At 42.5% G+C, this 27,238-nt stretch overlaps 1 protein-coding gene across 3 annotated transcripts; it reads right to left on the bottom strand.

Moving 5' to 3' along the window:
* Positions 1-6,408: 6,408 nt before the first annotated feature.
* Positions 6,409-26,451, bottom strand: usp25 (ubiquitin specific peptidase 25). 3 transcript variants are annotated; one of them, XM_053847028.1, is made up of 26 exons: positions 26,234-26,451; positions 22,486-22,563; positions 21,954-22,098; positions 21,696-21,819; positions 21,397-21,559; positions 20,615-20,701; positions 19,761-19,898; positions 18,536-18,612; positions 18,124-18,197; positions 17,192-17,343; positions 16,342-16,469; positions 16,076-16,171; positions 15,849-16,010; positions 15,357-15,595; positions 15,225-15,295; positions 14,924-15,152; positions 14,543-14,794; positions 14,209-14,348; positions 13,267-13,440; positions 12,144-12,239; positions 11,482-11,660; positions 10,799-10,877; positions 10,292-10,371; positions 9,320-9,443; positions 7,290-7,482; positions 6,409-7,173 (listed from the first exon to the last, which is right to left on the bottom strand). In XM_053847028.1, the coding sequence occupies exons 1-26, from the start codon at positions 26,273-26,275 to the stop codon at positions 7,001-7,003; spliced, it is 3,495 nt and encodes a 1,164-aa protein (XP_053703003.1). In that variant the 5' UTR covers positions 26,276-26,451; the 3' UTR covers positions 6,409-7,000. The 3 variants fall into 3 exon arrangements, with proteins under 3 accessions (XP_053703003.1, XP_053703004.1, XP_053703005.1); XM_053847029.1 differs by having other exon boundaries at positions 13,402-13,440; XM_053847030.1 differs by lacking the exons at positions 12,144-12,239; positions 13,267-13,440 and having other exon boundaries at positions 6,410-7,173.
* Between the last annotated feature and the right edge of the window lie 787 nt (positions 26,452-27,238).

Raw genomic sequence — 27,238 nt, 5'->3', positions numbered from 1 at the left:
ACATTACAATACTGTATTTACAAGCGTCTATATTAGTAGCGGAGTTTCCATATTCACTATTTTGTAAACCTTCATTTCTCTTACAGCACAACAGTTGGTAAATATATCCGTGTTTTAGAATGCGTGCCTCATCATGTGTTGTTCAGAAACTTAAAAAAAAAAGATCACAAATCCCTTCATAAATACAACCCAGTTCCCATGAATCAAGAGCCTTTGGCATGAATAAACATATATCTGGGGAACCTATTAAAACTTACCCAAAAGCCAGTTGAGGGTTTTTGTATTTCACTGGTGAATATGGGAGTGTCAGGAAATGACACTCCCATATTCACAGCGGTATAAAACTATCTTTCTATTCAGCAAAGCTATTCAATTTTAGTTTATTAAAACTAAACGATTATGGTAAAAATGTTTTTATTTATTCATTTTTAACAAAGAAAATGGCAGTGATAACACTCGCACACTAAATCTTGTTAAACTTGTTATTGGATTTTTAAAGCGCAAAAAAAAAAAAAAACAAATTTATGATCCGTGAGAACGATTCTGCGCCTCTGTTGAACTGTTTCCACCAGAATCTCAACTACAAACATGACAAATTTCCATGTTTATTCCCTGCACAGCAGCGTTTTGCCTTCACCGTCTTGGTGCAGCAGGTAATGAGAACTCTTCTATTTTGGCCTAATAAATAATAAATAGACATTTCCAATAAGGTCAGTCCAATGAGACCAATATGCAGATACTCACTGAATAATTCAAATGATCTCATTTTATGAAACTGTGCACCTGCACAATCGACCTCCATCACACCAGGAAGACCCTAAACTTCATCCAGTCTCATGCAACATGCTACCTGTGTTTAGGTTCCGTCCTCGTTTTCTTATTCTTCCGACGGAACTAGAAGCAGGCCGCTGTCTGTTTAGCCCGCTACTGCCACCCGCAGGTGATGGATAACATTACAGCTGACATTTCTCATCTATTAATTTTATTTAAGCAGCTGTAGGTCATCATTATTTTAAGCTCCAATTATTCGGACATTTTTGAAGCCTTGTTTAATATGTATACACTTTGAAAATGATCTAGTTTTGGAAATAATTCCAATTGAATTAATAGTTCATAGCCTCATTGTAAATTCACCACAGTGAACTCTGAAACTTCAGTTAAGATCCCCCCCCCCCTTTTTTTTTTTTAAAGAAATGAGCATCATTTGTGGCATTAGAATGCATGAAATGATAATTTAATAGTCTGTATTAAGGTAACAGTGTGAGCCATTTCAAGCAGGATGTGACTTTGAGACCATTTATTTTTTATTCTTATGAAGTTATCCAGTGCATTATACTAAAAACAGTGAAGACACACTAAAAAGAAGCTCCATCTGATACTCCCATGATGCACTGCTCAATAAAATGAATTTACGTTAGGTGTTTTAGTCAAAGTTCAAGGTGATGAACTGCGGCCGACGGATCTCACCTCACACTTTCACACTTTCACTCCTCAAACCTGTGAGTGTCAGTGGCCATGTTTCTAGTGCAGACCTGTGGCACCAGAACATGAGAGGAAACACTGACAAGAAGTGAGAGTGACTCCCAACATGTTGGGTGACGGGAACATGAGTAAAGATGGAGGCAACATGTATCAACTGGGTGGTTTCTCTTGGAACTCTGCTGTGCCTTTCGAGGCCTCTGGAGGCTCAGATTTGAGTTCATACATGGCAGTATAATAAACATTATCCGGCAGAAAAATAATCTACAGCCTAGTACAACTACGGATGACATCGCTTTATAAATGTGAACTCAGTATCAGGTTCACGTTGTCATCACAGTCCAACTTACGCCCGATTCAGAGTGAGTGGTTACAGCTGAGATCGCTGCATCTGTGCAGTAGACCTTATGTACAGTTCTTTACATTCAAACACGTTTTTGTGCACATACTTAAAAAGTTCTTTTCAGAGTTGCACTTTAGTTTCTGTCTCCAAGACGTAATCATACTGTACCAAACGTCTGTACATCTTCTTCATCTGTTTGAATTTGGATGCTGACTGAGTTGGCAACGCAGATTTTAGATCAATACATGTTCATGCTTTGCTTGAACTCAAACACACACAGAGACTCAACAGAACTTTGGATTTGACCTCATTAGGTTTTGTTTTCTGAGATATGAATATGATTTCATGGAAGGAACGGAGAGAGAGAACAATGCAGCTCGAAGGCCGAACCTGCTGCCAAAACTCCCTCCGAGGTTCAGAGTCCCGCAGTGTGGCTCGTGTCCTGCTGGCCCAGTCGTCCTGGCCTATTCACTCGTTCATGTTCTGAACCCGGGGACCGCCCTCAATGAACCTCAGGACCTCCATCGGAAGCCATGTTGCCCAACAGGGGGCTCATTGTGGATGCTGGTTTTGGACTTGGACGCCGCATCATCTTCACCTGGAGGGTTCCCAGGATCTCACGCACGAATATCTGGGTTGAAGTTTGGAACCTAACAAGCCATAAAGTCTCCCATAATAAAGAGCTTCGCGGGGACGCGGCATCAGTCGGGTCAGTCAGGAAGTTCCCCAAAAGGGGAAATCGCTGGGCTTAAAAGCTACAATAATGAAAACATGTGGACTTGGCAGCCATCAGGACCAACATCAGTCACAGAGACAACTTCTTCATTGCAGCTGCCAACATCAAGTTTACTGTCACAAGCATTAGTCAAAGTGCTGATATTAGCAGAGGTTCTTTGAGGACAATCTCATAAATACCTCAAACATCACTCTTTCCCTCCTGCTGCCAGAGAGCCGGAGGCTCCGAAATTAAACTGGATGCCAAGCGAGCTGGCAGGAAGAACAATGGTGTTAGTGAGTTCCTCGGTGGGGGGGGGAGGGCAGGATTCTAGACAAATACTATGGAACCCCAAAGCTTAAAGTAATGATTTATGACCCGGCGCGCTTCATGTGCCGCGTGCTCCGGGACACTCGCTCTCCAGAGTGGACGCCAAAAGTCATTTTGGCCGGTTGTGACTTGACCTAATATGGGAAATTGAATTTGGAATGTCTGGAGTGTTTATTGTGAGTGTTTCTGCTTCATTTCTTTCCCTTCGGTTTTACAGTTCTATTCGTTAAAAGCCCGGCTCTCAAAGTGGGCCGATCCGGTTCATACACAAACAGGCGCTGACATGTGAAAGCCCGGGAGAGCTGCTCGCAACCCAAAATTCAAGTGACTTTTTTTTGGTGCTCATCCACTGTAACTGCAAAATATTAATAACAAATATAAAACAAAGTATTGAGTCTTTTGACACAGTAGCACACCACCTATTTTTTTTAATTATAAAATTATATAAAAATATTGAATGTAAAAATAAGTTACACATAGACAAGACGTTTTAAAATATATATATAAAATTAAAAGGGTGTGAAATCATGTATATAACATACTAATTGACTCATTTTATAATGAAATATTGATATTTATCTTTTTTTTCCATTGTGTTTGGTTCACTGTCTTTGCTGTTGCATTTTATGAGATGACCGAACCCAGCCATTGCTCAATAGCAGCAAGGAGCGACTGAACTCTTAATGGGGAAAAAAAGAGAAAATATCTGAAGGAAAAATAACATTTAATTTCACTAACTCTAGAGAGAACAGTAGATGGAGAGTAAATACATAAATAAATACATAAAAAATAAAATACAAAATAGAAATTTATAAATAAAATGGACACACACTGTTCTTCATGGAGGAGGGAAACAAAAGGCAGAAAATAACTTAAACCCCTCAGAGATGCATCGTATTATTTTTATTTTTTTAATCGAATTGATGTATTTATTTCCCAAGAGTGGGGTGTGCTTTTAGCTTCCCAAATAAATGTAAAAAAAAGTGTTCTCCAAATAAAAAAACTAAATACATGAATAAAAATATTTGGGATAGATTACAAGATCTTATGAGATTAAGATATGTAAATACATCAAATACATTTAGAAAGGGAAGATTAATCGATGTATACTCATCCCCAAAACACTAGTGGAAAACCACAACAAAATTCCCTAAAATATAAGTTACAGGTAAATAAGTAAGATAAATGAATAAAACATAATAAAAAAAACAGAAATAGATTAAATAGCTATTGCTGTTATTTTCAGCTTGCTGATACAAGCGCCACAGCTCCCGCCCTAAATTGGACTTGGCTCCGCAGACTGCAGTCCCCAAAAGCAGTGGTCTCGACCAGCGTCACATGCAAAAATACTACCATTGGTTTTGAGAACCGCAACAGGCTCAAGATGTCACTTTGGCCTGCAGAATTCCCAGAACACCGTCGGTGGGAAGTGCTGGAATGGTGACGCCTCACAGGTCGCATCGCAAACCTAGCATGCTAGGGCTAACAACGCTAAGAATTAGCAGAGACGAATGTCCTGCTGAAGAGCCTCCCCCCACCACCACACCCCCAGACTCAGCTCACCTTCTCCTCGGCTGGCTCTTGGCCCAGATGGCATTTTTCACCCCACACCACTTTTGTCAGCCCATAAAACACCAGCCGCGACTCCCAGGAAGAACTATGAAGCGCTAAGTGAGCGGTCAGCAACTTGAAAATCCTCACATTCGTCCATTAGCTGCTCTCCAGGCCTTTCATACGGACGCTCCCTTTCATTGCTATTCAGCTCAGGGAGGACCAAAGACAAAGGCAGTTACATGAAATGTCCTTCAGAAGAAGCTGCACCCGGCGTGAACTTGAGCGCCAGACACCGCTACTTTCACTCAAAGCAAATAAGAGCTTGAGTTCCGGATGCAAGCGCCGCCGTCCTCCACAATCTGCTGACTCACCGGATGTGAATGAAGAGTCATCGCGGCGGTGCGGGGTCCCAGGCTGCACCTGTGGAATAGATAGGGTCTCGGAACAAAACTCCAACAGGAACATGCTCCAGTCAGTCTGGCAATAATCCTTATCATGGAGGGAAGGTTGGAGAGGAACAAACCTCAAAGCTGTCCAGGCTGCTGAGGACAGATAAAGCTCAGTCCAAGTCTATTAAAGGGAAACAAAAGATGCCCACTTGGACAGTAATCTGGGGCCGGAGGAACCACTGGAGTCAGGCGCCACACTGGGCCCTTCGCCTTCTGTGTTATGCAGCTCTCATGAGGACTTATTTTAATATACATTACTAGTTGAATTCCAAAATGTATTCAGGTGTCTGAAAATAAAGTATTTATTTCCAAATTTCAAGTGTCTTGAATTATAATTCTTGTCATGCTTTTAGCAACATTATATTTAAAGCCCATCAAAATAAGTAAAATATTTTGGAAACCAAAAGATTACCAAAAGTTCTGTCACCAAGACACTTCTAATTCATATTGAGAATAAAATGCACTTTAACTGAATCAAATTACATATTTTACATTTCCCCCTTGCTGTAGAATATTTTAGAAATAAAATATAAGCCACATTTAAGACTCTTTTTCTTCAGTCTTTTGGCCCAGTCGCAGTATATATTGAGGCCTTGAGGACTTGACTCGACCGCCGAGCACCAGTTTGCAAACATGGAGTTTGATCTCTGCCAGGGAAGGAAATCTTGGCAACCCGACGCTGCGGTTTCCTTGACACATTTATGTCGAACAACCTGCTTCAAAAACATCTCCCGGGACCTTGAATGAAGTGCATTGTTTCACTGGAAAAACACTTGAAGTTGCCAACATTGTCATGAGTCGTGTTGAAACGGACACACTAGCAATGATGTCAGCTCAGTCGTCCAGCCAAAATTTTCTGTCAGGGAAATATAAATATATGTTCATCGAGTTCAAGTTCATTGAACACTTGCATAAAAAGTTCGAATGTTGAATGTGACCTGCTTTGGAACAGCGCCCCCTTCTGTTAACTACGGCTCGTGACATGCCCAGAGAGGGGCGTGGCTTTATCGCCACATACTGTTGCTGCAACCTTGAGACAGAAGGAGGCGGAGGCTCACGTCTGCCGCATCCTGCGACACCTTCACTACACTAAACACTTCAATTGATCTTGCAGGAGCTGAGGCCTGCAGCTCAGGTGCAGCCATTTCAGTGTGGTGAGTCCAGCTGCTGCAGAGCCATGATGGGTTTGGGGGAAACAACTTTTGAACGAAGTTGCGTTCAGAGGTGTCAGCGACGCAGGACAACATCCTTCAGTCCCTCTTCACTGTGAGTGGTCCAGTCCTGGCTGTTCACGTCCAGCATCTCCTCAGGAGAGTCGCCTTCCACCCAGCTGTAAGGTGGCTGGTTAGACGACACCTCAGGGAGGCGGTTTAAAGGCAACACGTTCTGCTGAAGCAGTGGAGAACGCTGACCTCTGTCTGAAGAACAAAAACATCCTCAACCTAACCATCACTTACCTCACTGGCGGCAGCTCTACTGTCCATAAAGCTGTTTGCGGATCCCCCCAACCCCCCAAAAACAAGCAGTCCCACGTCATTTATTTGGCCTAAAAGGGCCATAAATAAAACTTTTATTCTCTCAATTTATTAACAAGCCACAGAAAAGTCCCTGGCTGTCTACCACAGCACTTTAAACATCTCGCTCTGGCGCCGTCCACAAAGACGTGACAGCCATTAGAGGAGCGGCGGATAATTCTGAAGGCTCTCTTCTTTACTTGCTTAGAAAAATAAAACAAAGGTGGTAATACTGTACCAAACTGGAGGCAGAGCAGCAGGGGGCTCCACTTCACGTAGAGAGAGAGAGAGGGGTGTTTTCAAAACAGCTTGACTGGGCGAGGGAGGGGAGCTTCAATCGAAAAGCAACAACAACAATAAACTATGAAATCCCTCAAACTGGTTTCGCAAATATAAAGCAGAATGTGCCTGGAACTGCTGCAACATTGTCTCCATTGATCATGGACGACGCCTCTTTTCTCCTCCACAAAGAGCCTCGGCCTCTTGCTGTGTGTAAAACAATATTGATAATGATAAAAACTATAGCAGCATCGGAGTAATAACAGCTAGAAAGCGAGTTAGCCCTGGACGGGGAGGAAGGTGGGTTCGGAGAGGTCCATGTTTGACGGCCGTCAGCTCATCTGCCCTGGATGAGGACGCGGCCCATTGCCGCCATGACGTGGCTGAAGCGCTCACACAGCTCCAGAGTGGAGTAGGTGGGCAATTTGGGGGGGTCGTGGAAGCTTTTGATCTCTGTCGAACAGTCCAGTAGCTTGGGCAGGAAGTCCGTCAGTTTCTCCTGCAGGTTCGCTGTGAACAAAGGGGAAAAAGATCATTTCACACCAGCTGACTTCCACGGTGACCTGGATGGATGGAGCAGCTGAGGAGATGTTCTCGTAGAGACCGGACCAGACAGCAGAACTCACATGCCATCTCCTGCCCCAGGTAGGAGCACCACCGGTTCCTCATGTCCTCCACCGCCAGCAGATCTCTCTCCACGTCGTGGACCAGCAGTAATGGGATGCACGGGACCACCAGCTCGTTCATGATGCCCAGACCGGTGGTCACCTCCGGTTCCTCGCCACACTCAAACATGGTCGCCGCCTGCTCGTTCAGTTTCTGCGTGGAAATAGAACTTTAAATGGCCACTGAACAACTCAAGTTTTAGTTCTACCCCAAATGATTGCCCTACAATAAAAGCAGCAGTGGGTGGACTCTGCAGCACCCACAAAGAAGAGCAGCAGCAAAGCAATGCAGGCTAGTAGCTGGTGCAGCTCCGAGCTCCACCACAGCTGGTCACAGGACCGACCCATGCAATAAGAACCAACAGAAATCTTGTTTTAGAGTGAACCAGTTTACATACCAATAACAAAAGAACCGAGACCTTTAACACCTTACATCAGCCACTTGTACAAATGACCATCGGTGGACGCGGTTAATGGGCATCAGATAAAAGATGGTCTTTAAAAACAGTTTGTAAAAGGGGTTTAAAAAACTAAAGTACAGACTCAGGCAGGAGTATCTCCTCGGGCAGAGTGTTCTGAAGTCGAGGCGCCCCGACAGAACAGCACAGCCCCTCCACTTTATTAACTAGTAGGGACCCGGCTGAGGATGAAATCAACAGTTCACCCATATATTGCTGTGATCCAGCCCTCTACTGCATGACTTAGACATTTTTTTGTTGTACTGTATTTCATCCTTATAATATATGTATGAAATTATATTACTATAATTTATATATAGTATATAATTATATTACTATTTTTGGAAATCCAAACTACTAAAGCAGTTTGGATTTCCGTCTGTTCCTCTGAAGAGACAGAAATCAGATTTATTTTTAAAAGATGAAAACATAAAAATTCTAAATTGAGAATTGCAAAAAAATAAAAAATAAAAAATACACAAATCAAAAAGATGAATACAAGTAGTATACAATGCTACAATGCAGAACAGGGTACATTTTTCAATTTAACAAAACATTTAAAAGTTTTTGAAAAGCAATTGAAACTGTTTCCAGTTTCAGTAAATTGACAGCTAGCTCATTCCAAACCATCCTGCCGCGCATTTTAACTTAAAATAGTCAGCAAAACATCTGATTTTAATCGAGTTTACCAGCAGAAAAAATATCTTTGAAACCAAATTTACATAGAGAAAATTGGGGAAAAACAAGGACCACATAAAGAGCTTAATCTAAGTCGAGATAGTGTCTTCAGAAAAAGTGCATATGATGCGACCACCGAACATCCGACAAACAAGCGGCGGGTGCAGATGTTTCCAGCCTGTTCAAACTCCCTGAACCCCGGAGTGAGGAAGTGACTGGTTGTATCACAAAGTTGGCATTATCTGCACCAATAATAGTCAGTGTTTAAAATCAAAACAAGGGAGGTAAACAGCCGAGCGGACACAGGCGGAGGTTTTGGCCTGAGATGCGAGGAGGCTGAGGTTCGAGGTTAGCCGAGGACACGCTTGTGTCTCATACTAATGTGTTTACACTCGCTGGCCCTCCTGCTTCCCATTCACTCTCCATTGATTACATTATGAGCGCAGTGCTGGTGTAAGGTTACTGAGTGCAGCAGCGCCAGGGCCGCCTCAGACCAGTATGAGGCAGATCAGACCCAAATACCCCCGGTTCTAACCACAAGCACGGACCGCATCAACTCTATGGGAGCGAAATGAAAAGGGCTCACATCACAATGCCGAGAGGATTTTTATCTGCCAGTATCAAATGAAAAATCCTCCATGGAATCTTCTGTGGGCTGAGAGCAAGCCAAAGCAATATCTCAGCAAAAATGAACAGATTATATTAGAGACCGACAGTTGAAGGGAGGCTGTCTGCCTGAGTTGATGTCAGTTAGCCACAAACAAAAGACCAGAGAGGCTCATCAACGCACACAAAGCATTTGGTTCCCAGCATCGCTTTCCACCAGAATATAATCGCAGACATGAGATTTCTCACCAGCAAACACTCCCGCCTGTAGTGACCCAGCAGATCTTCGCTGTGACCCCGGTAGAGGCCTTTCGCCAGAAGCTCCTTGTTATACTGGTACGAGTAGATCAGGTACATCAGCGCCTCCACGTAGCTGCAGATGAGAAGTAGCCGTTACCAATAGGTCATGATCATTTGTTTTCTTCAGACAGATGAATGGGGATTTACTATTTAGGCTGTACAGAAGTGGCCGGGAGTAATAAACCTGGTGAACCCACTTCTGGAAAAGCTGAGACCCAAGAGAGAGATGCTGCCCTCTGCAGGTGGATTTCAACAGTTCATCCTATGTAGCTGTGATCCAGCCCTCAACTGCATGACTGGGACTTTTTTTTTTGTTACACTGGACCTCAACCTTATAATTTATCTATGAAATTATATTTGTATTTTGTAAAAAAAAAATTGGGATTTCTGTCTTCTCAATCTAAATTGAAACTTGCAAAAAATAAAAAAGATGAATAACTGAAACCTTAAACTAAAACAGTGCATTGTAGTATACAATGCAGAACAGAGTACACTTTTCAATTAAAAAAAAAACATTGAAAGGTGAGGAGCCTCTACGTGACTGAAACTCAGACACTGCCCTCTGCAGGTGAATTTCAAACTGCTCTCAGTGCGTCTTATTTCTGCTTACATTGGTTAGCGGCGGTGTTTGTGAGATTTCTCGAACAGACAAGGACGCTGCTGAACCTTAAAGGCTCTGGCTGAGCTGTTGAACCCTGTGTGTGCACAGAGGAGCCATGAGGGTATTGGATCTGCAGGTATCATCCAGAGGGCAGCCATTCTAGTATGGTTTGGAGCGGAGTGGTGAGACGAATTTAAAATTCATCAGCCAGAATCCACCGATAAGACCGCAATGTTCAGTCCAAAATCACAATACTGACTGCACAGCAATGGGTTGCAAACAGGACTGAGGAACTTCGGCTCAAATGGCTGTTCTCGTACTTGGTTTTCTGGAAAAGCTCCAAGCCGGTCACCATCAAGACGGTCGTCTCTCGGAAGTTCCTGTAGTCCTGGTGCCAGATCTGTTCAGGGAGGAGCATTTTTCATGAATATTTTAGCACTCACTTCGATATCACAGAGCTTCGATATCACAGAGGTAGTAGTTAAACTCTCCATAGTGGAGGGTTAAAGCACCGGCCGTATGGAAGACACATAGGCATCAGTGAGGTTCCTCTCCACTGGACCTGTGTCCAGCTACTTTGTGAATTCCACATTCATTGTCTGCATACACCGGCTCTGGGATGGACTGGTCTGCAGCCTGACAGCTGAGTTTTAGATAACTTATCCCAGAAGGGATGAATTATAGAAATAGAGGGACTCATTGTTCGGCACTCAACCCACTAAACAAAGCATCTATTTTCATAGGAACCTCAGGGCGAACACTACAAGAACAACACGCTTTTTCACATGGCCGACTGGTGTGAATTAAAAAAAGATTCCCCTGCTGACCTCATATTCGTCCATGTTGACTTCCTCGGGCTTAATGAGGTCCAGTTTGGCACGTGCCACATTCATAATGCTCTTACATCTGCAGGAGAGACGGAAAAGGTGGTGAGTCATCGGGAAGCACTCGAGAAGATGAAGCACGGCCTAATGCGCAGAGGGTCTGCCGCGGCCTAATGAATCACTCTTTAGAGCCTGAGTGAAACACTCCTCCGGAGGCTCCTATTCAGGCCACAAGCACACGTAAATCTAATTACACAGCTCAAAATAGAGGAGAGGGGAGAAATCAATTCTTCACTCATGAATATGGATCAAGGCCAACAAGACCAGGTGGAAAGTTTTTAAAGTGAAGCATGACAAACCAACGAAAAGGACTGTCATCCACAGCCAGGAGTCAAAGATTGAACAACCACTCCGTCTGTGACTTCATATTTGCATGTGAAGACAGGATATATATTTTTTCGTAGTGACTTTTCCGTCAAACGTGTTCCACCAATGAGGTTTTGTTTACACTTTGCTGCACTCTAGTGGTCATTCGGGGAATGAATCCGAATGTTAAAAGCATAAAAGCAGATTTATATCAAATTAGAATGGCTTTACATAATGTGACATACTATGATAATGTTGGTGAAGAAGACGAAAGCAGTAAATCAATAAAAAGCATAAACTAAAAAATACAGAAACGTCACCTCTCATCAAAAGCCAAATTCCTGTCTGCAAATTGCGTGAGCAGCGTCCTCTCCAGGATCTTTTTGGGCGCTTGGTTTTGGATGAGGTAAACAATGATGTGCTGGAGTCTGTAGTCGTTTTCGGGAGCGGTGTCCTCTTGTGCAAATCTCAAGAGACGAGTGTATTCCAACTTTATTGCCTGAGAAGACAGAGACGATTCACAGATGACAGATGTGCGCAGGGGCGTGTGGATGAATGGATGAACCTGAAAATGTCACGTTTCACTCGAACATCTGGATGCATGGAAGTTTTAACTTTAACAAACACGGACGTATAGTTACCTCAGTACTGAATGTTATGAGTCACAGATGAGTTTGCTGCTGTACAGTAAAAATGTGCTCCATAAAGATTTGTGTTAATAGAGATTTAGAGCCACAAGCTAATGTAAGGTGTGTCACAGAGCTGCATCAGTTTGATCAGTGATAAACAAACATGAAGAGGTCACTGAGAATGGAAACAAACAAAGTGACAAAAACACTGCGTGTGTTTCTTCCCACCATCATGACCTCACTACCTCAATAAAAGTAGTGGCAGAAGCAACCATGAAAACAACAACCCACAGAGAAAGCAGATGAAAGAGACAGAAGTGATGAGGAAAGGTGAAGGTAGAAATGGGGTGTACCTTAAAAAAGGCTGCCTCGGGCCCGTTTGTGTCATAGATGCTGCTGGACTTGCCAATAGCCATGATTACACCCTGCATGTTGGGGGTCATCATCGTCTGCCCAGGAAGCAGGAATCACAACAACAGTCTGTATTTGTGACGCATCAACCTTTACTCCACCTCCACGTTCAATCTTCTCACGGCCAAAAATGCTGAGTCATGCCAGACATCACTCGGAAATCCATGCATCGGTTAGAGGGACGACACCCACCACCTCGAGGGGTTAGCAGCTTCAAAGCACAGCAGCCGCGTGAGTTTGCTCATCATCACCGCCACCGTTTTAGTAACAGTTCTGCAGTGTTTATTTATATGCAATAATAATCTGGCCATTTAGTATAAATCAACATCTTTTTAAGCAAAAAAAAAAATTAAATCCAAGCTCTGAGTACTCACGATTCATTCATGCAAACTTAAAACAAGCTTTTAAATGCTGCGGAAGCCGGTTTTAATTCATAAATTGAATATGAGTTTGTCTTCCACACAATAACGCTGATTTCAACTTCTAATCCCAGCATATTTATTGCTAAATTATTATCCTTTATTTGTCCCATAGAGGGGAATTTCCATGTGTCACAGAAGCAACAGTAGAAGTCCTGTTATTTTGCATGTTACTGATTTATAATTGTTCCAGGGAACTGTACAATAACTTCCTGTTTCATGCAGAATACTGTTAACTATCCCACATGTTTCTACTCTGGAGATTACAGTCAAATTCCAGGGGCGTGACTGAACAATGCTGGGTAGGTTTTCCTTTTTCAACTCAATTCTGGAGGGTCTATTTTTGCCTTCTGGAATTACTGTCAAACTTTTATGAAGTCACTTAAAAACCTGTTCATTTGGAGGTGCGACAGCCCCAAAAGCTCTGCTCTTTCAGCTGAGATGCAGACAGGCTTCAGAAGAGATTTTCCACACAAGTTTCATGCGTGAGGAACAGAGGGGCCTGAAGCTACATCAGAGGGCCACCCCTGCAACAGATATCTGGAGTGTAGACCAACGCAAGGAGCCACGTGACCAGACAGTGAAGCTCTCAGTCTCCCTATCAGACAAGCAGACGACATAAAATACAGTAACGAGTGAAGACTACCTCGTCGTCATAGCCCCCCTCCTCTGACTCTATGACAAAGGTCCCCACATTAGGGATGGCCACTTCTATTGTGCGCTGGCCAGGAGAGTCATCCTCCTTGACCTGGTCAGGAGAGGGAGCAGAGGAGGTGCTCACCTGGACCTCAGGCTGAGGGGAGGTGGGAGGGTGAGGAGACTGTAGAGAGAAGTAGACAGATGAAAGAAAGAGAAGATGGAGGACGGATGGAAACAACGGAATTCTACGTATATCAGAAGAATAAATATCAAAGGATTTCGGAAAGCAATTTCCTTCTGCATTGATACATCCATGTGGGCACATACCAGTTGAAATACATTAAGAGACCCCTATAAAAAGTCAAGATCTAAACGTCCTTCATAATAATCTATTAATATCAGTGGTGTACTTAAAAGGGAGTAGTCACCAAACTGACACCAAACATTCCTCATGACACTGCATTTACACAAGTACACATGCCTATCATTGGTGACGGAGCCCATAAATCTTTCTCATTTTCAGGACGAAGTGAAGCACATGAAAAAAGTTCACCACAAAAGAAACTTTATCAGCAGTTAATCTGTGTAATTTATTCAACGAAAATTAATGTCTGTCACTTACTAAGGATGCAAATCTCTTTTATGCCTCATGTGCAGCATGAAGGATGTGAATTTTACCCGACCCAAAACGCTGAGGTCTATGGTGATGATGCTGAAGGCACAGTATTTAAAAAAGTAGCGTTGGATGTAACAGATACATGCAAAGCAATGTCTACAAATACCTGGCAGTTCAGACTAATGACCCCTCACAATAAACGCACCATGAAAAGCGAAGTGGACTTCACCAAGACACTAATGTACCTTTGGGATATGAGCTTTGCAACAATGGGTTGACACTGAAACTGAGCAGGTAGTTTAAAAGCCTGCCACGTGCTGGTTTCATACGTACTGTGTTTAACAATGCTTCTGGACTTCTCTCCTCCAGTTCTGCTGCAGCTTTTGAGATGGCTCTCACAGTGTCCTCTTGTAGGTGCTTGGACTCATTAGTGGGGGACGGCTGCTCCATGTACTCTGGGTCTTGTTGGTGTGCTAGAGAGACATGAAGAAGTTGGACACACATCTGCATATCTGAGGAACAAACACCTGCAGACTTGTTTTCAAGCTAGATTAAAACTCCCTCATGTGCCGTCTGCTATTAAATTCATCTTCAACGAAGCATTGATTCTCAATTAAACATCCATCTTTGAAATGCACCCTGAGCTGCTGCATGCTGTGACCCTGACCTGCGTTGTCTGGAGGGCTGGATTCGATACTCATGGGTTGAGGAGATGAGGAGGAGGTGGAGGTGTTGGAAGCTGCAGCAGCTGCTGTGCACAGAGCTAGCTTCTCCTGCTGAGCCTTGCGGGCCTGAAGTGAGTCCCACTCCTCGATCTCCTTGTCAAAGAGCTCATTGTCCTCCTTCACAAACTGCTTCAGGTCAGGTGGGAGTTTGTCCATACCACTGAGGACTTGGCCCGTCTCTTTATCAAACTCTTCTGTGGAGGCAGCAGAGACATGTATTAAAAAAAAAAAAGCAATGGTAAGCAAGTAATGATGCTTACAATAATGAAGGGAGCAACATGACTGTAAACATCAGAACAAAAACTAAGCATAAACAGCCTTACCTTCTGTGAGAAAAGGCTTCTTGTCATTGATGTACATGAGACAGTATGCGCTGGCATTTCTGTACCCCCCGAACGAGTCTCGCACCAGCTCCTCCCAGGAGGATTTGGTGACTGAGATATCGTTGTACTTCATCCAACACCTCTGGTGTGGATCGTAGATGTAAGCCCAGTAGTGTCCGGCATTGGCCTGACCCTCGTGGACCAGCACTGCATGGAGCCGATAAGGAACCTGAAAGATCATGTACAGTAGCCTTAAGGCCGCTGTTTGATTGAGATACGAAGAGAGCTAAACGCTTTCTACCTGCATCATTGATTTGTCAGAGTACATCATCTCTATGGTTCTGTGGATTCTTGTTATGCTGCCCTGCAGATCTGATGAGCACACGACAAAAATGAATGTCTGCAAACAAACCAAAAAACAGGGGCCACCTACCGCGCGTGTCGTTCTCGACCTCACTCCTCCAGCGGTGTAAACAGCCCTCGAGGACTCTCAGCTCCTCTTCCGTGATGTGTCGTGGCGCGGGGTGCATGGGGAGGTCGGGGGGGAGCCGGGATTGGGTGAAGGGTTTATGAATGGGGACTCTCTGTTGCTGTGGCGCACTGGGAGCTGTTGTGGTACCTGAGGCAGAGACCGGGCCTTCTAAGAGGGGCAACGAGTCCTGCTCCACTGTGCTGCTCAACAAAGAAGAGACAGAAGCAGAAGAAGAAACAAAAGCCATTATTTTGTGAACATCAGGATGCTTTTAACATAATTGAATGAAGTTGCCAGTAGGATGAATTTATTTATGATTCGCCTAAAGAGACAAACCCAGTCAGGCAAGATTTAAACCATAAATGCATCTGCTTTTCAAACAAGTGAGATTTACATTTAAATAAAAAAGACAAAACTCCCAAGACCTAGAAAAACATAACCGTTAAAACTCACCTTGGTGGGAGCTGGGGCCCCGTTGTGCCACCTGGGGGCGCTGATGAGTCAAAGTCGTCCACAGGTGAAGTGCACACTGGCTTACTCGAAGCAAACTCCATAGCGTACTGAAGGACATCTGCCAGAGGAAACCTCTTGGGGCCTGAACCGTAACTCAGATACCTGATGCAATAATAAGGTTTTATTTGAAAGTGTGAACATAAATTAGTGCACTTCAAAGTGTTTACCGTTCCAGTCGCTGTTGAAGCAGCGTCAAATGCTCTTTGAGCCTTCTGATCTCCTCCCTTTTGATTCTGGTTATATCCCGGTTCCTATCCATATACCTGAGAGTGGAAGTCACAAGACAAGTTCAAGAACTGTAATGCAGTTACATTTATGCCCTCCATAGATAATGATCTGGGCACATCACCCAGTTCATTTCTGAGTTCATCAGGCAGCTGCTCCCTCAGACAGAAACATCCCTGTCCAGTCTGCTAGAGCACAAATGACTCACCTGTCCATGTACAGCATGGAAGGGAACTCTAGCTTGTTGTGGATCTTCTCTGGTCGCCCAAGAGCCTGATTGAACTCAAATCTGGAGAGTTCAAAGGTCAGCACAGGAGGGAGTTCTGTGAACCAGTGCTGCAAAAAGCAAGTTGTAGATGCGATCAATATACAATTGTTCTAAAGAGGATGACTGATGAGCAACCTAATAAACAGCGACAGGCCTGATGGAAAAATCAAATCCTTTATATACAAACCTAACACTTTCATCCCAACAACGGCAAGGAAGGCGGATGTGACACAAGGGGGAGAAGCATTTTGACTCTGGCCGCTCCACTTTCTTCTCTCTCTGCAGCCAATACTGACTACTTTTGGGAGATCAGGGCGTAAAAACCCATCTGTGCTGGAGCGGGGTAATTATCTGTTCACAGCTGCTGTGGGACAGTGGAGTCAAGGCTACTGCCAACTAAAGGTCAAACTCGAAATAGCAGGGAAGGAGGTCAAGGAGGTCAGAACTTTGGATGGGATCAATTTAGTAATGATCTCATCACGAAACCTACTATTGGTCGCTCACTACTACGACACTTGTCTGACATACTCTGACTGGTGATGCCCAAAATCAATGTGTATTTAGTCTAAAAACAGTTTAACTCTTCTATCCTGCTCCAGCAGTGTCAGTTTTGTTAATATACATCATTTGGTATCTTCTCCTGAACACGTACAACCTTCATTTTTCAAATGTCTGCATTTCAACAGTTCCACACATCACACTTCCACTCCAGTGCTTTTCACAAACAATCCCTTTCATCGTGGGCTTCAGTCTGGAATCCTGAACCTTCACAAGCTACCATGGCACTGACCTCTTGACCGGACCTGGCAGAGTTTTCGGCTGAGTGCAGAGACTCTATCTCGCCCTCGATCATCGCTGCCTCCAGACACTCGTGGAGATCCTTGAAGCCGTTCACCTGCAGTGGGTACTGCCCAAACATCTCTGTGTTCTCAAATTTCTTTCCTGGAGTGAGGAAGACGAAGCTTGTGAGTACCTCATCAGCGTTATTACACTCAAAACAACATGTCTAGTAAGAATATCTACTGCTATTGAGATGCTCACCAACGATTTAAACTGGACTTGAATGATTTACACTATGCATCTAAACAGTAACACACAAGCTGAACCACACGTCAGGCCGCGGGAGATGGTCTTACGATGTGGTAAGCTACATGATTCCACAAGGACGGTCAATGTTTTTCGGTTCACATCTCATTCCTATTCAATAATAATATGAAGGAAACCTATCTTCCTTACAGCTTGAATACTCTCCATGCACTTCTAGGCCCAGTAGTCACACAGGGGCCAGTTGAAGGATAAAGTGGAAGCTATGACAGCACAACAGTTCCTATTAAATTGGGCTGGTTCAGCATTCGATCATGTGAACTTACAGTGCTGCACTCAGTGCGCAAGAGACGAGAGGGGAGTAGATGAGGAGTTGCCAGCAGACATGCAGATGAGGCATTAAGGTCATTTTATGAGTGCAGCTTTCGGTGGCTCTGAGCCAGTATTGTCATGCATAATAAGCACAATGTCAATCAGCCGTCAAGGTCTTCCACGATCAATGCAGGCGCGCTCCTGCTCTACATGGGCCACATCTCATTAAGACAAGGTCATCTTTCATTACCAGGGGCAAAGACTCGCCTGCTTTATGGCTGCAGCAATCAACCCACACTCGTGCTTGAGCTCTGAATCCCTGTCACGTTTTGGGTTTATCAACTTTAACTTGGCACCTCCGCTTACCTTCCAGGACGCCCACAGCCAGGAAGCGGCCGTAGAAAAGTTCCACCATGGGGTTTTTGGGCTTCTCTCCCTCCCTGGGAGAACAAGTAAGACAATGGTTATGCATCACCTAAAATGGAAATGTTTTTAACATATACATGCATGGAGTTAGGTTTCTAAATTATGAAACAGTTGCTGTTGTCAAGGTAACACGTTCCTTTCTCTACAACCGCAGGTGGGATGAACTGCAGTTATTAATATTTGCCATTCTGCTTTCAAAAATAACTCATCCATCCTTAGATCACATCCGCTCTAACACATTTAATACAAGCAAGAGAGGTGAAACCTGCTCGGTTGTCTTCGATCATTCTTTTCCTTACTGAAACCAGGCAATATGAATGAAGTGATAAAACTGAAGCTTCACGGCGGTTACCTGTCTTCTTCAGCCTTTATTTGGAAGGCGTCCTCCAGCCAGTCCAGCAGCTTGTGCGTGAACTCGCTCACGTCCTGCTGTTGGACAAAGTTAGCAAATGGACAATTACCTCACAGCCTTGGGGAGAGTTGGTTACCAGAGTCAAAGTACACAAGTGCCAGCCAGAGGGAGCAATCAGACGAATCAATGTCGGGTCTATCATCTGCTGGTGAACACTGAGCTTCGGATCAGAGGCGGGTTGACATATGTTGATGAGCTCAAAGATTGCTCAACTTCAAGACAACCTGCAGACCCTCAGGCCATCAGCTCGCACACATCAATGCCGTGTAGTGATGTGGGTCAATGCCAGACTGACCTGACTAATACTCGGAGGATTGACATGACTGATGAGCGTCGAGGCCAGGAGCCTGACCTGAGTTAACCTCCACACATCTGCTTATGTAAGGAGAACAGAGGAGTTTGGTTCATTTGAAACGTAGGCATTACATTATAAGGTACGAGGACGGCAGCTAAATCCCTGTCAATATTATTTTTGCAGTTTAGTTCAGGAAGCGGATGACGTGGGCTGCAGGATTAATCGTGGAAGATAAGAAAGGTGAAGCGCCACACATCATAAGAGCTGAGTCAGTATGAAGATAATTCACTTGAGTGGTTAAGCCTGAGCATGTAGGACAAAGAACAAAAAGAGGATTAAAAGTATTTTGTTTCCAAATGTAAAAATGGGCTAGAAAAAGAGCTCACTTTGAGGGTTGAGAAAAGAAATCGGTGGATGTCTTCAACGGGACCCACATCCGAGTTTTTAAACAAGGCATTGGCTTTTATATGAGATAAACAGTTTGAAAAGATTTCAGTTTCCACTTGAAACATCACAGACAGTGGTCGGTTAGTTTTATTTTGGGGTGAAATAGACGTATTCAAAAAGTGCAAATGATAACAATAATAAAGATAAAAAATAACTGCAAGGCAGACGTACTAATGTGTGAAAAGAGTTACATCTCTCAATATTTTTAACGATAACCTTTACAAACAAGGTCACTATACAACAAACACAAGAGATGACAAAAGCTTATGCAGCGAGAACAGCATATACTATAGATAGAAACAATGGATGAAAGCAGGAATGTCAGGCGAACCTGTAGGTTTTGAGTCGGAATTCTGTAGGCCTCCAATATTAACCATGGACGAATCAAATTCCCCAAAGATTCACTGTCACTGCCAGACTTACTTGCTGTGACTCAGTAGACTTGAAGGCATCTTTGAGGATTTCCACAGCCCTAGAAGGGTCCACATATTTCCTCTTGGAACCAACCATGAGGGAAAAGAGGTTCCTCAGCTCCTGCATGAAGGGCAGGTTTCTGTGCTCCTGGGGAGCAAGAGGGGACATGGTCAGTCTCAAAAGGCATAAACGTACACCCCTTTGTGAAGTGTCTAATGAGTACAACAGTGTTGGACAAAATGCTGGTGTAAAGAATCATTTAAGTATTGAGGACTTTCTCATCAATCACTCTGCTCCACAAAGGCTTTGGTGACTTTTTAAACACCATATATTGTCTCACACTATACAGAAACGGCTCATTCTGATGTTTGCATCAACACTAGTGAGCAATGTTAAGACAAGTCGACGACAGTTTCACAGTTGAGGCTTAGTTCGGATTAGTGACACGCCTCCAAGCACGAGAAAAATATTCTGTGAGATAAGGTGCTGGAAACTGGAGCATGAAGAGCAGCTGAGTCAAACTTTTTAGAACAGCAACATTCACCAAATGGCGTGTCCTACATCATTTCAGCAGAGCAACCACTGCTAAACGAAGTACACCATTGCTTAATTTGCTGGGATGACAATTGTACAACAATCTATTTAGTAATACACTGTTTTGCACTGCATTTTGAGTTGAAACAAAGAGTGCACTGCCACTACAGAAAAAAACCTCTCAGATTCATCTCAGAAATGCAGAAAGATTGTGCTCATCTTATCTCCAGGGATCAGAGCACATTCATATATGCCTGACATCATAGAATGGGTATTTGTTTGTGTCACTGGCTTCCACTCAAAGAACTTTTGTGTAGTTACATTCTTACTTTCTGATTGCGAGGCAGGTCGTGAACCCTGGCTGGGGGTGAGTAGTGCAGCACCAGCCTCTGGAACTCCAGCAAGTTGAACAGAGACTACATAGGAAAAAAAAAACATTTTAATACCACATATGTGCCGTTGTGTGCATTTCTATTGAAGTAAAAAAAAAAGTAGAGACACACAGCAACATGTTAATGTTTTACACAGTATTAATAGGTGAAAAGATAAAATATGGTGGAAGAGTTGTTTACTGCTCTTCACACTGGATCAGGTTCAAACTGCGAGCATGTCTGCAGGAGTGGGTTCAATTACACACAGGAGCTGAGCAACATGTGGTCGAGTTTGAACCAGGTCACATTCAACCAGAAAAGAAAAAGAGCGTGATAAATACATTTTTTTAACATTCAAAACAACTGACATGGAATTTTGTAAACTGTAAGCAGCTGAACTAAACACTTAAAAATGCTGCTGAAATACAGCAACACAACTTGGAATAAGACGTCAAAACCAAAAAGACAATAAAGGAACTAACTAACTTTGCTATAAAATAAAAAAGGATGGCTCAGACTTGTAGAATTCCCTTCCTATTTTTCAACTTCATTTTTTTTTCTTCAAGACTATTTGATCTTTTGTATCCATAGCAACAACCGACAATAAAGTGCACCCCCTGCCGTTGTCATCCAAATTATAACTACCTATTTACGTGTTGAGAAAGAAGGGTGGTAATGTGAGGGCCCAGAGAATGTCTTCACGCTTGTTTGAAAGCTTCTGGAATGTGTGTGTTTCTCACCTGGATGACAGCACTGAACCAGCATGTGTTGCCAACATTCTTCAAGCCAACAGGGCAGCTTTCTCTCCTCTTCCTGTCATGTGGATTTGGTGAATCACTCCAGACTTCTGTGTGAGTGCGCTTCAGACATGCCTTGTTCTCCGCTATGCTGGCCTCCAAAACTCTACAAGAAGAAATTGGGACAACAAATCAAGACAATACTTCATTCATTGCAAGTCATTGAAATGAATATCATGTCCATGTTGATGTTAATCGTCTTTGCCTAGAGCGTATATAAATGACTGAAACAAGGCAGCTACCTGCTGATAGCCTGCTCCTCATCAGTAATGCCAGTCTCTCTGAATGCCCGGTTGGACTCCTCCAGGCTGAGAGCGATGGCCCTCTGCAGGTCATCTTTATCATCTCCTGTCAGGTCAATCACATCTGCACCATGAAAACAAAATCAGATATATGAGCACAGTGATGCCACTTGGTAACAGTTAAAATGCACCACATCAACACACTCAGTCTGCAAGCTAGTTCTTGCCAGAACATTAGTCACAAAGAGCATGTCTCACTTGTGTCAGCCTGACTGCCCACGCTGATGTATCGGTCACTGGCCACTTGAGAAGTCTGATAGTAGGTGGTCTCATCCTGTTGTGGTACTTTAGCGTTCTTCTCCGTCAAAAAGGCCACGGCCTCGGCCAGGTCTCCATTGCTCACCTACAACAACAGAAGATAAGGCTGCGAATCAAGATTCAGTCGATCCAGGAGGCAAATGCACACAAACCTGGCTGATGAATGCAGTGTGAATTTTCATTCGTTCCTGTGTTGTGTGTTGAGTCACCATGGATACTGATATCCGTGGAAATGAAAAGCAGAATGTCTAAACTGGCAGACAGAACATCTACCTGGATGCAGTTAAAAACAACTGTGGTTTCGGCAGCCATTAAGGCTCAGCTAGCGTTGTCCAAATATTTTTGCCAGCAGACCAGTTTACACTGTCTATATCTGCATGAGGTGATATTTATTCTTGATTTCCATCAGATCCGTTTCAAAGGAAAAATGAACTCAGGAGTGCGTCCAGCTTGGTTTTGGTCTGCGACTCACCTGAAGAGCTTGCTGAAGCAGCTGAACATCCTGGGTGCCCGTCACCTCCCTTAACTGGTTTAGTAGAGTCTGCTGGTGCTGAAGACAGAGAGCAACAACAGGTGGTGATACATCCAATATCTTAAGAAGCAACAACATGCACACAGTGTGACATCACTTTTCCTGAACATAAGTGACTTACTTTACAATAGGTGCTTTGGGAGTATGAAATTTGAAATGGATTTAGAACATGTTATTGATGTAAATTGTACTTTTAGTAGCACTAGTTCCCATTGTTGCAAGGATGATCCAATACTTTTACATGTCTGTTTAACACCCAATCCAACAACTGTTTCATATGTTTGTTTGTTGTTGTTTTTTTGTTATAAATTGAAGACAGGCTTAAAATATGCAAGAAAAAAATACATGTTTTCATACAAAGAGCCACAGATGCGTCTAACTTGTGAATAATATAGTCAGGGCAAATGGCAAATTCAGCTGGAGTGTCGTCCAGGGGCTTGAACAAGGGCACTTCAAGAAGATGTCGAAAACAGACGTCTTTGAAGGGCAAGAAAGAAGGGTGAAGCAGGTACCAGACTGCCTCTTCGTGGCTGCAGTTCAATGAACTTTACAGACCAGTTAAAGATACAGTTTATAACAGAGTAAAAAGGTGTTTCTTCCACGATTTGGGTGTTTTAGTTCTTGTCAGATTTGTCTCCGACAAGGTCATGGGAAGTGATAGCTGCGGGGTGTTACCAGCCCTAGGGCAAGAATTTTGCACTGCACATACAGTAATTTGGGTCACAACAAACAAGTGTGTTCAACAATATAATCCAATGAAAATTTAAGTGGTTCATTAAAGAATTGCACACATAAATATTACAATTGATGAGGCTTGCTTTTTTTCCTCATTTGAAGTGCTGTGAGAATATAATGCAGTGTTTAGATAAGAAAGAAACATCCTGAAGGATCCTCTAACAGCTTAACAGTACATTGCTCTAAAACAGTTTAGATTGAAAGAACTGAGAGCAAGTTCATCCAAATTTTAGAGGTACATCGATGGTAAGCACTCCAAGACTGCGCAAGTAAAGAATCTGACTTGGTAGATGTTAAAAACACACCACAGCATTTATGCAATTTAACGTCTTGTGTCAAACAAGTGTTACAAGGTGCAGTTTATCTCCAGGCAAGATGATGACCACAGGCCAGTATGTGACACGTTAGCCAGGGGAGGGAAGTAAACATCAGGTTCCAGAGTGTTTTGTTCTACGTTGTCAGCCTGATGAATGCAGTTTGTTGGCACGTAAGATCAGTGAAGTGAAAGAGAAGCCAGAACGGTGACAGATTTGGGCCAAGTCAACAAGAGCAGTTACTCACACACACACACAAATACTTCTCATGTCCATGTGACATGGTCAGCAGGGCTGTTGGACAAAGTGGGGAGCCACGGTTTGTAAACTAACTCAGTGCAGGCATCAGAAACCTGTATATTAAGCACATGGTCCACCTATGATGCTGCAAGCTATCAAGGCAACCAGAGGCTAGGCAAAATAAAATAGTGGAAATTGAAAGTCGGGAAAAATGTTGCATTTTAATCTGATCAAAACCCATAAGCAGATCGGACAAAAAGTGATAGCAGTTATGACGATATTAAGGATTTCATTGTGCAAAATGTGACTTAACCAGATGACCTAAATACATATAAAAACAAGAACAGGGATAAGATAAATATCATTATGCAGCTTAATAAAACCAAAGAAAGAACTAATGATGAACAAAACATTATTGTTATACTAGAGAACATTCAGTTTTTGTCACGTCAAATGAATCACATGAGGGGACTTAGGCTAATACCACACCTAACACTGTGGAACAGATAGTGGTGCAAAGAATTTGAAGCTTGAAATGAATTCTTGTCAAAGACAGTTTTATTCACTATCAGGTCATACTGAATGACACATCAACTTGGAAAAACCCTGACATTGGATCCAAGCAGTGGAGGGTTTTCCAAGCAACGTTTCATGTTAAGTTTAACAGTGATAACAGTGGTCTTTCTAACTGAGTCTAAATGCACTCATAACTGTGAAGGTATATTGACAAGAAGACAAATAAAAACTTAAGCATCTATTTTAAAAGAACGTGCAGACTGCTGACTGTCATGAATGACATCCAAAATAAAGAAAATTGCACATAAAGTATCTCATCTAATGACTCCCACTCATAAACTATGTTTGGAGGTGATCTACTTTTAAGTGCATCATTGAATTTCATTTGTATCAACTACATATTAAACCTCTCGCAGGCCACATAAATTGAAAAGGCAGGCCAGATAAACAGTATGGATGGAAGAATAGGCCTGATAAGGCATGAAAATATATGTCTCACTTTCTGCAACTTACAGATTTCCATTTTTATAATTGCATTTAACAGAATAGGTCTGTCACTATTCACACACGTCTTCCTCTCTAAAGGTCAAACTGCATTTTGGTAGAAGCTTTCTCCGTGTTCAAGTCATCGACCTTAGGCTTCAGAACTAATTTTGGCCTGTGCTTCATTCTGTCTGCCCAATGCTTATTATGTTACATATAGCCAATAAGATGTTACGCAACAGCCCTGTGATGCAAAAGTTGTGCAGTCTTCTTCATACAAGTCATAGCTGAAAAAGATATAAGCTCCTACGATGCATTTTCCTTAAACAAATTGCTCATTCTCACAATTGTTGATGCATACTATGATTGCATGTTATGTAACCGGCTCAGAAAAACCAAGAAGTATGCGAATAAACAGAAGGGTAGAGACATCACATCTGCATTACTCAGGCGATGGTGAGAAAAGATAGATGCACACTGTTTGTTTGTCAAACCTTTACTTTCATTTGTGACATACTACTGTGTGTGTGTGTCCATGTTAAGTCTGCTGACACTTTGACTTGAATCTAATGCAGGCTTCCATTTCTCTTTCGATATTCCAACGTGCTTTTATAGTACGCAGATAGTCGGGGGCGTGGTCACGACTGTACACACACACACACGCTTCAGAGCATCTTATATAACGCGTTATGTGCTTGACCGGACACAATAAATGCTAAGAAAAACCTTAGTTGCTGTAACCACCTCGTTTGATTTTCCGATCGTTAATACCTTCAGAATACTTTGCGCATCCTGAAGCGACTCGACTGCTGCGGCTGCGCCAACTCCCGCCACGTTTTGTAAACAAAGGTATCAAAATAGACGAGATGAGTAACTTGGGACACATGCATGCACGACAAGAACACACATGATCGCAATTCAAATAAAAACTGAAGTTTTTTTTTAAACAGTCGGGGATGTAGATTGTAGTACGGAGCAACCCGTATTAAAACTGTCACCGTCACGTGGCCATGTTTATTTCATTGACGACACAGTTAGCCGTGGAGGCTAAGCTAAACACGAAAAGACGCGTTTTTAGTGAGAGAAAGTTTCACTGTTTGTCGTTTATCACACCCAAAATTCTGTTTTGACAGCTGGTTACATAACTGCCTTCGCTAGCGTCCGTCAAAACACTGCATATGGTTTCACGCGAGGAAAACACTGGGCCCACTATAAACAAATGACGATAGTTCATAACGTGCTCCGCTTCATGACGCACAATCTCCACGACAACGATAAACACGATTAGACAAATGATCGATAATAATATCCCCAAGGGTTTGCATTCAACATATCCGACCCCAGAACTATGCTCCGGTACAGTTGTGAAAGCTAAAGTCTGCTAGCTTCTAGCAGCTTACCTTCTGAGAATGCTGCTGGAGGACATTCTGCTCCACGGTCATGGCCGCTTCGGAAAAATATGCTGTTCGACTGAAACCGTGGTAGTTGAACGCACCGACTTATTTCCAGTCGCGCCAAATGTTTACACGATGCTATAACGTCCGCTCCTTCATTACGGGCGCCATGGCAGAGGGACTGGCGCAGGCATGAAAACACAGCTGCGCCCTGATCTGGGCTCGACTACTCTGGTCTGCGTGCCAACTTACGTCACCAATAAAATATATATATATATATATATATATATATATATATATTTTTTTTTTTTTTTTTTTCCTTTTAAGACCATTGGTAATTGTTGCATTATGTAATTATATATTGCTACACACATTCTTATTTCTATAGTTATTAATTGTCAGCACAATTCTTGAATTTGAGTGTAATTATCTGGAATTCTGTGTAATAATACATATAATAACAATATTGTTTATTTGTTTATATATATATATATATATATATATATATATATATATATGTATATATATATATATACATATATACAAAAAAAACCCAAATATAATATATATACATATATATATATACATATATATATGTATATATATATATATATATATATATATATATATATATATATATATATATATATATATATATATATATATATATATATATATATATATATATATATATATATTATATTTGTTTTTTTTTTGGACATGCAGTTTTGTTTTTGGAAACTGGAGGCCTCAGACCGAAATCGTGTTGCCATAATATAGTAATATGTTTTTGTGCAATGACAATAAAGAAAGTCTAATGCTGCCTTACATACCGAGCATCTGTTATAACTCACGGACACACATTCTAACAGGGATACTCAATGTTTAACACACATATTAAAATAAAATACACTGCAGCTTAAAATAATAATAATACAAAATCAAGGCAAACACTTGTCATTTCTTATCTCATTCTGGGCCTTGTTTTTTATTTTATTTTTTTCATCGAGT

This window comes from Synchiropus splendidus, chromosome 17 (assembly GCF_027744825.2).
Source record: "Synchiropus splendidus isolate RoL2022-P1 chromosome 17, RoL_Sspl_1.0, whole genome shotgun sequence".
Classification (NCBI taxonomy): domain Eukaryota; kingdom Metazoa; phylum Chordata; class Actinopteri; order Syngnathiformes; family Callionymidae; genus Synchiropus; species Synchiropus splendidus.
Note: the sequence above shows the minus strand (reverse complement) of the source record. Positions and strands in the feature narration are given on the sequence as shown.

Coding starts and splice junctions, on each gene's coding strand:
- usp25 (XM_053847028.1), bottom strand. CDS start 26,275: ATGACCGTGGAGCAGAATGTCCTCCAGCAGCATTCTCAGAAG. Junction 18,613..19,760: donor AGTCTACTGAGTCACAGCAA/GTAAGTCTGGCA, acceptor TTTGTCCAACAG/CAGGACGTGAGCGAGTTCAC. Junction 7,174..7,289: donor CCTGGGGCAGGAGATGGCAT/GTGAGTTCTGCT, acceptor CTTTGTTCACAG/CGAACCTGCAGGAGAAACTG.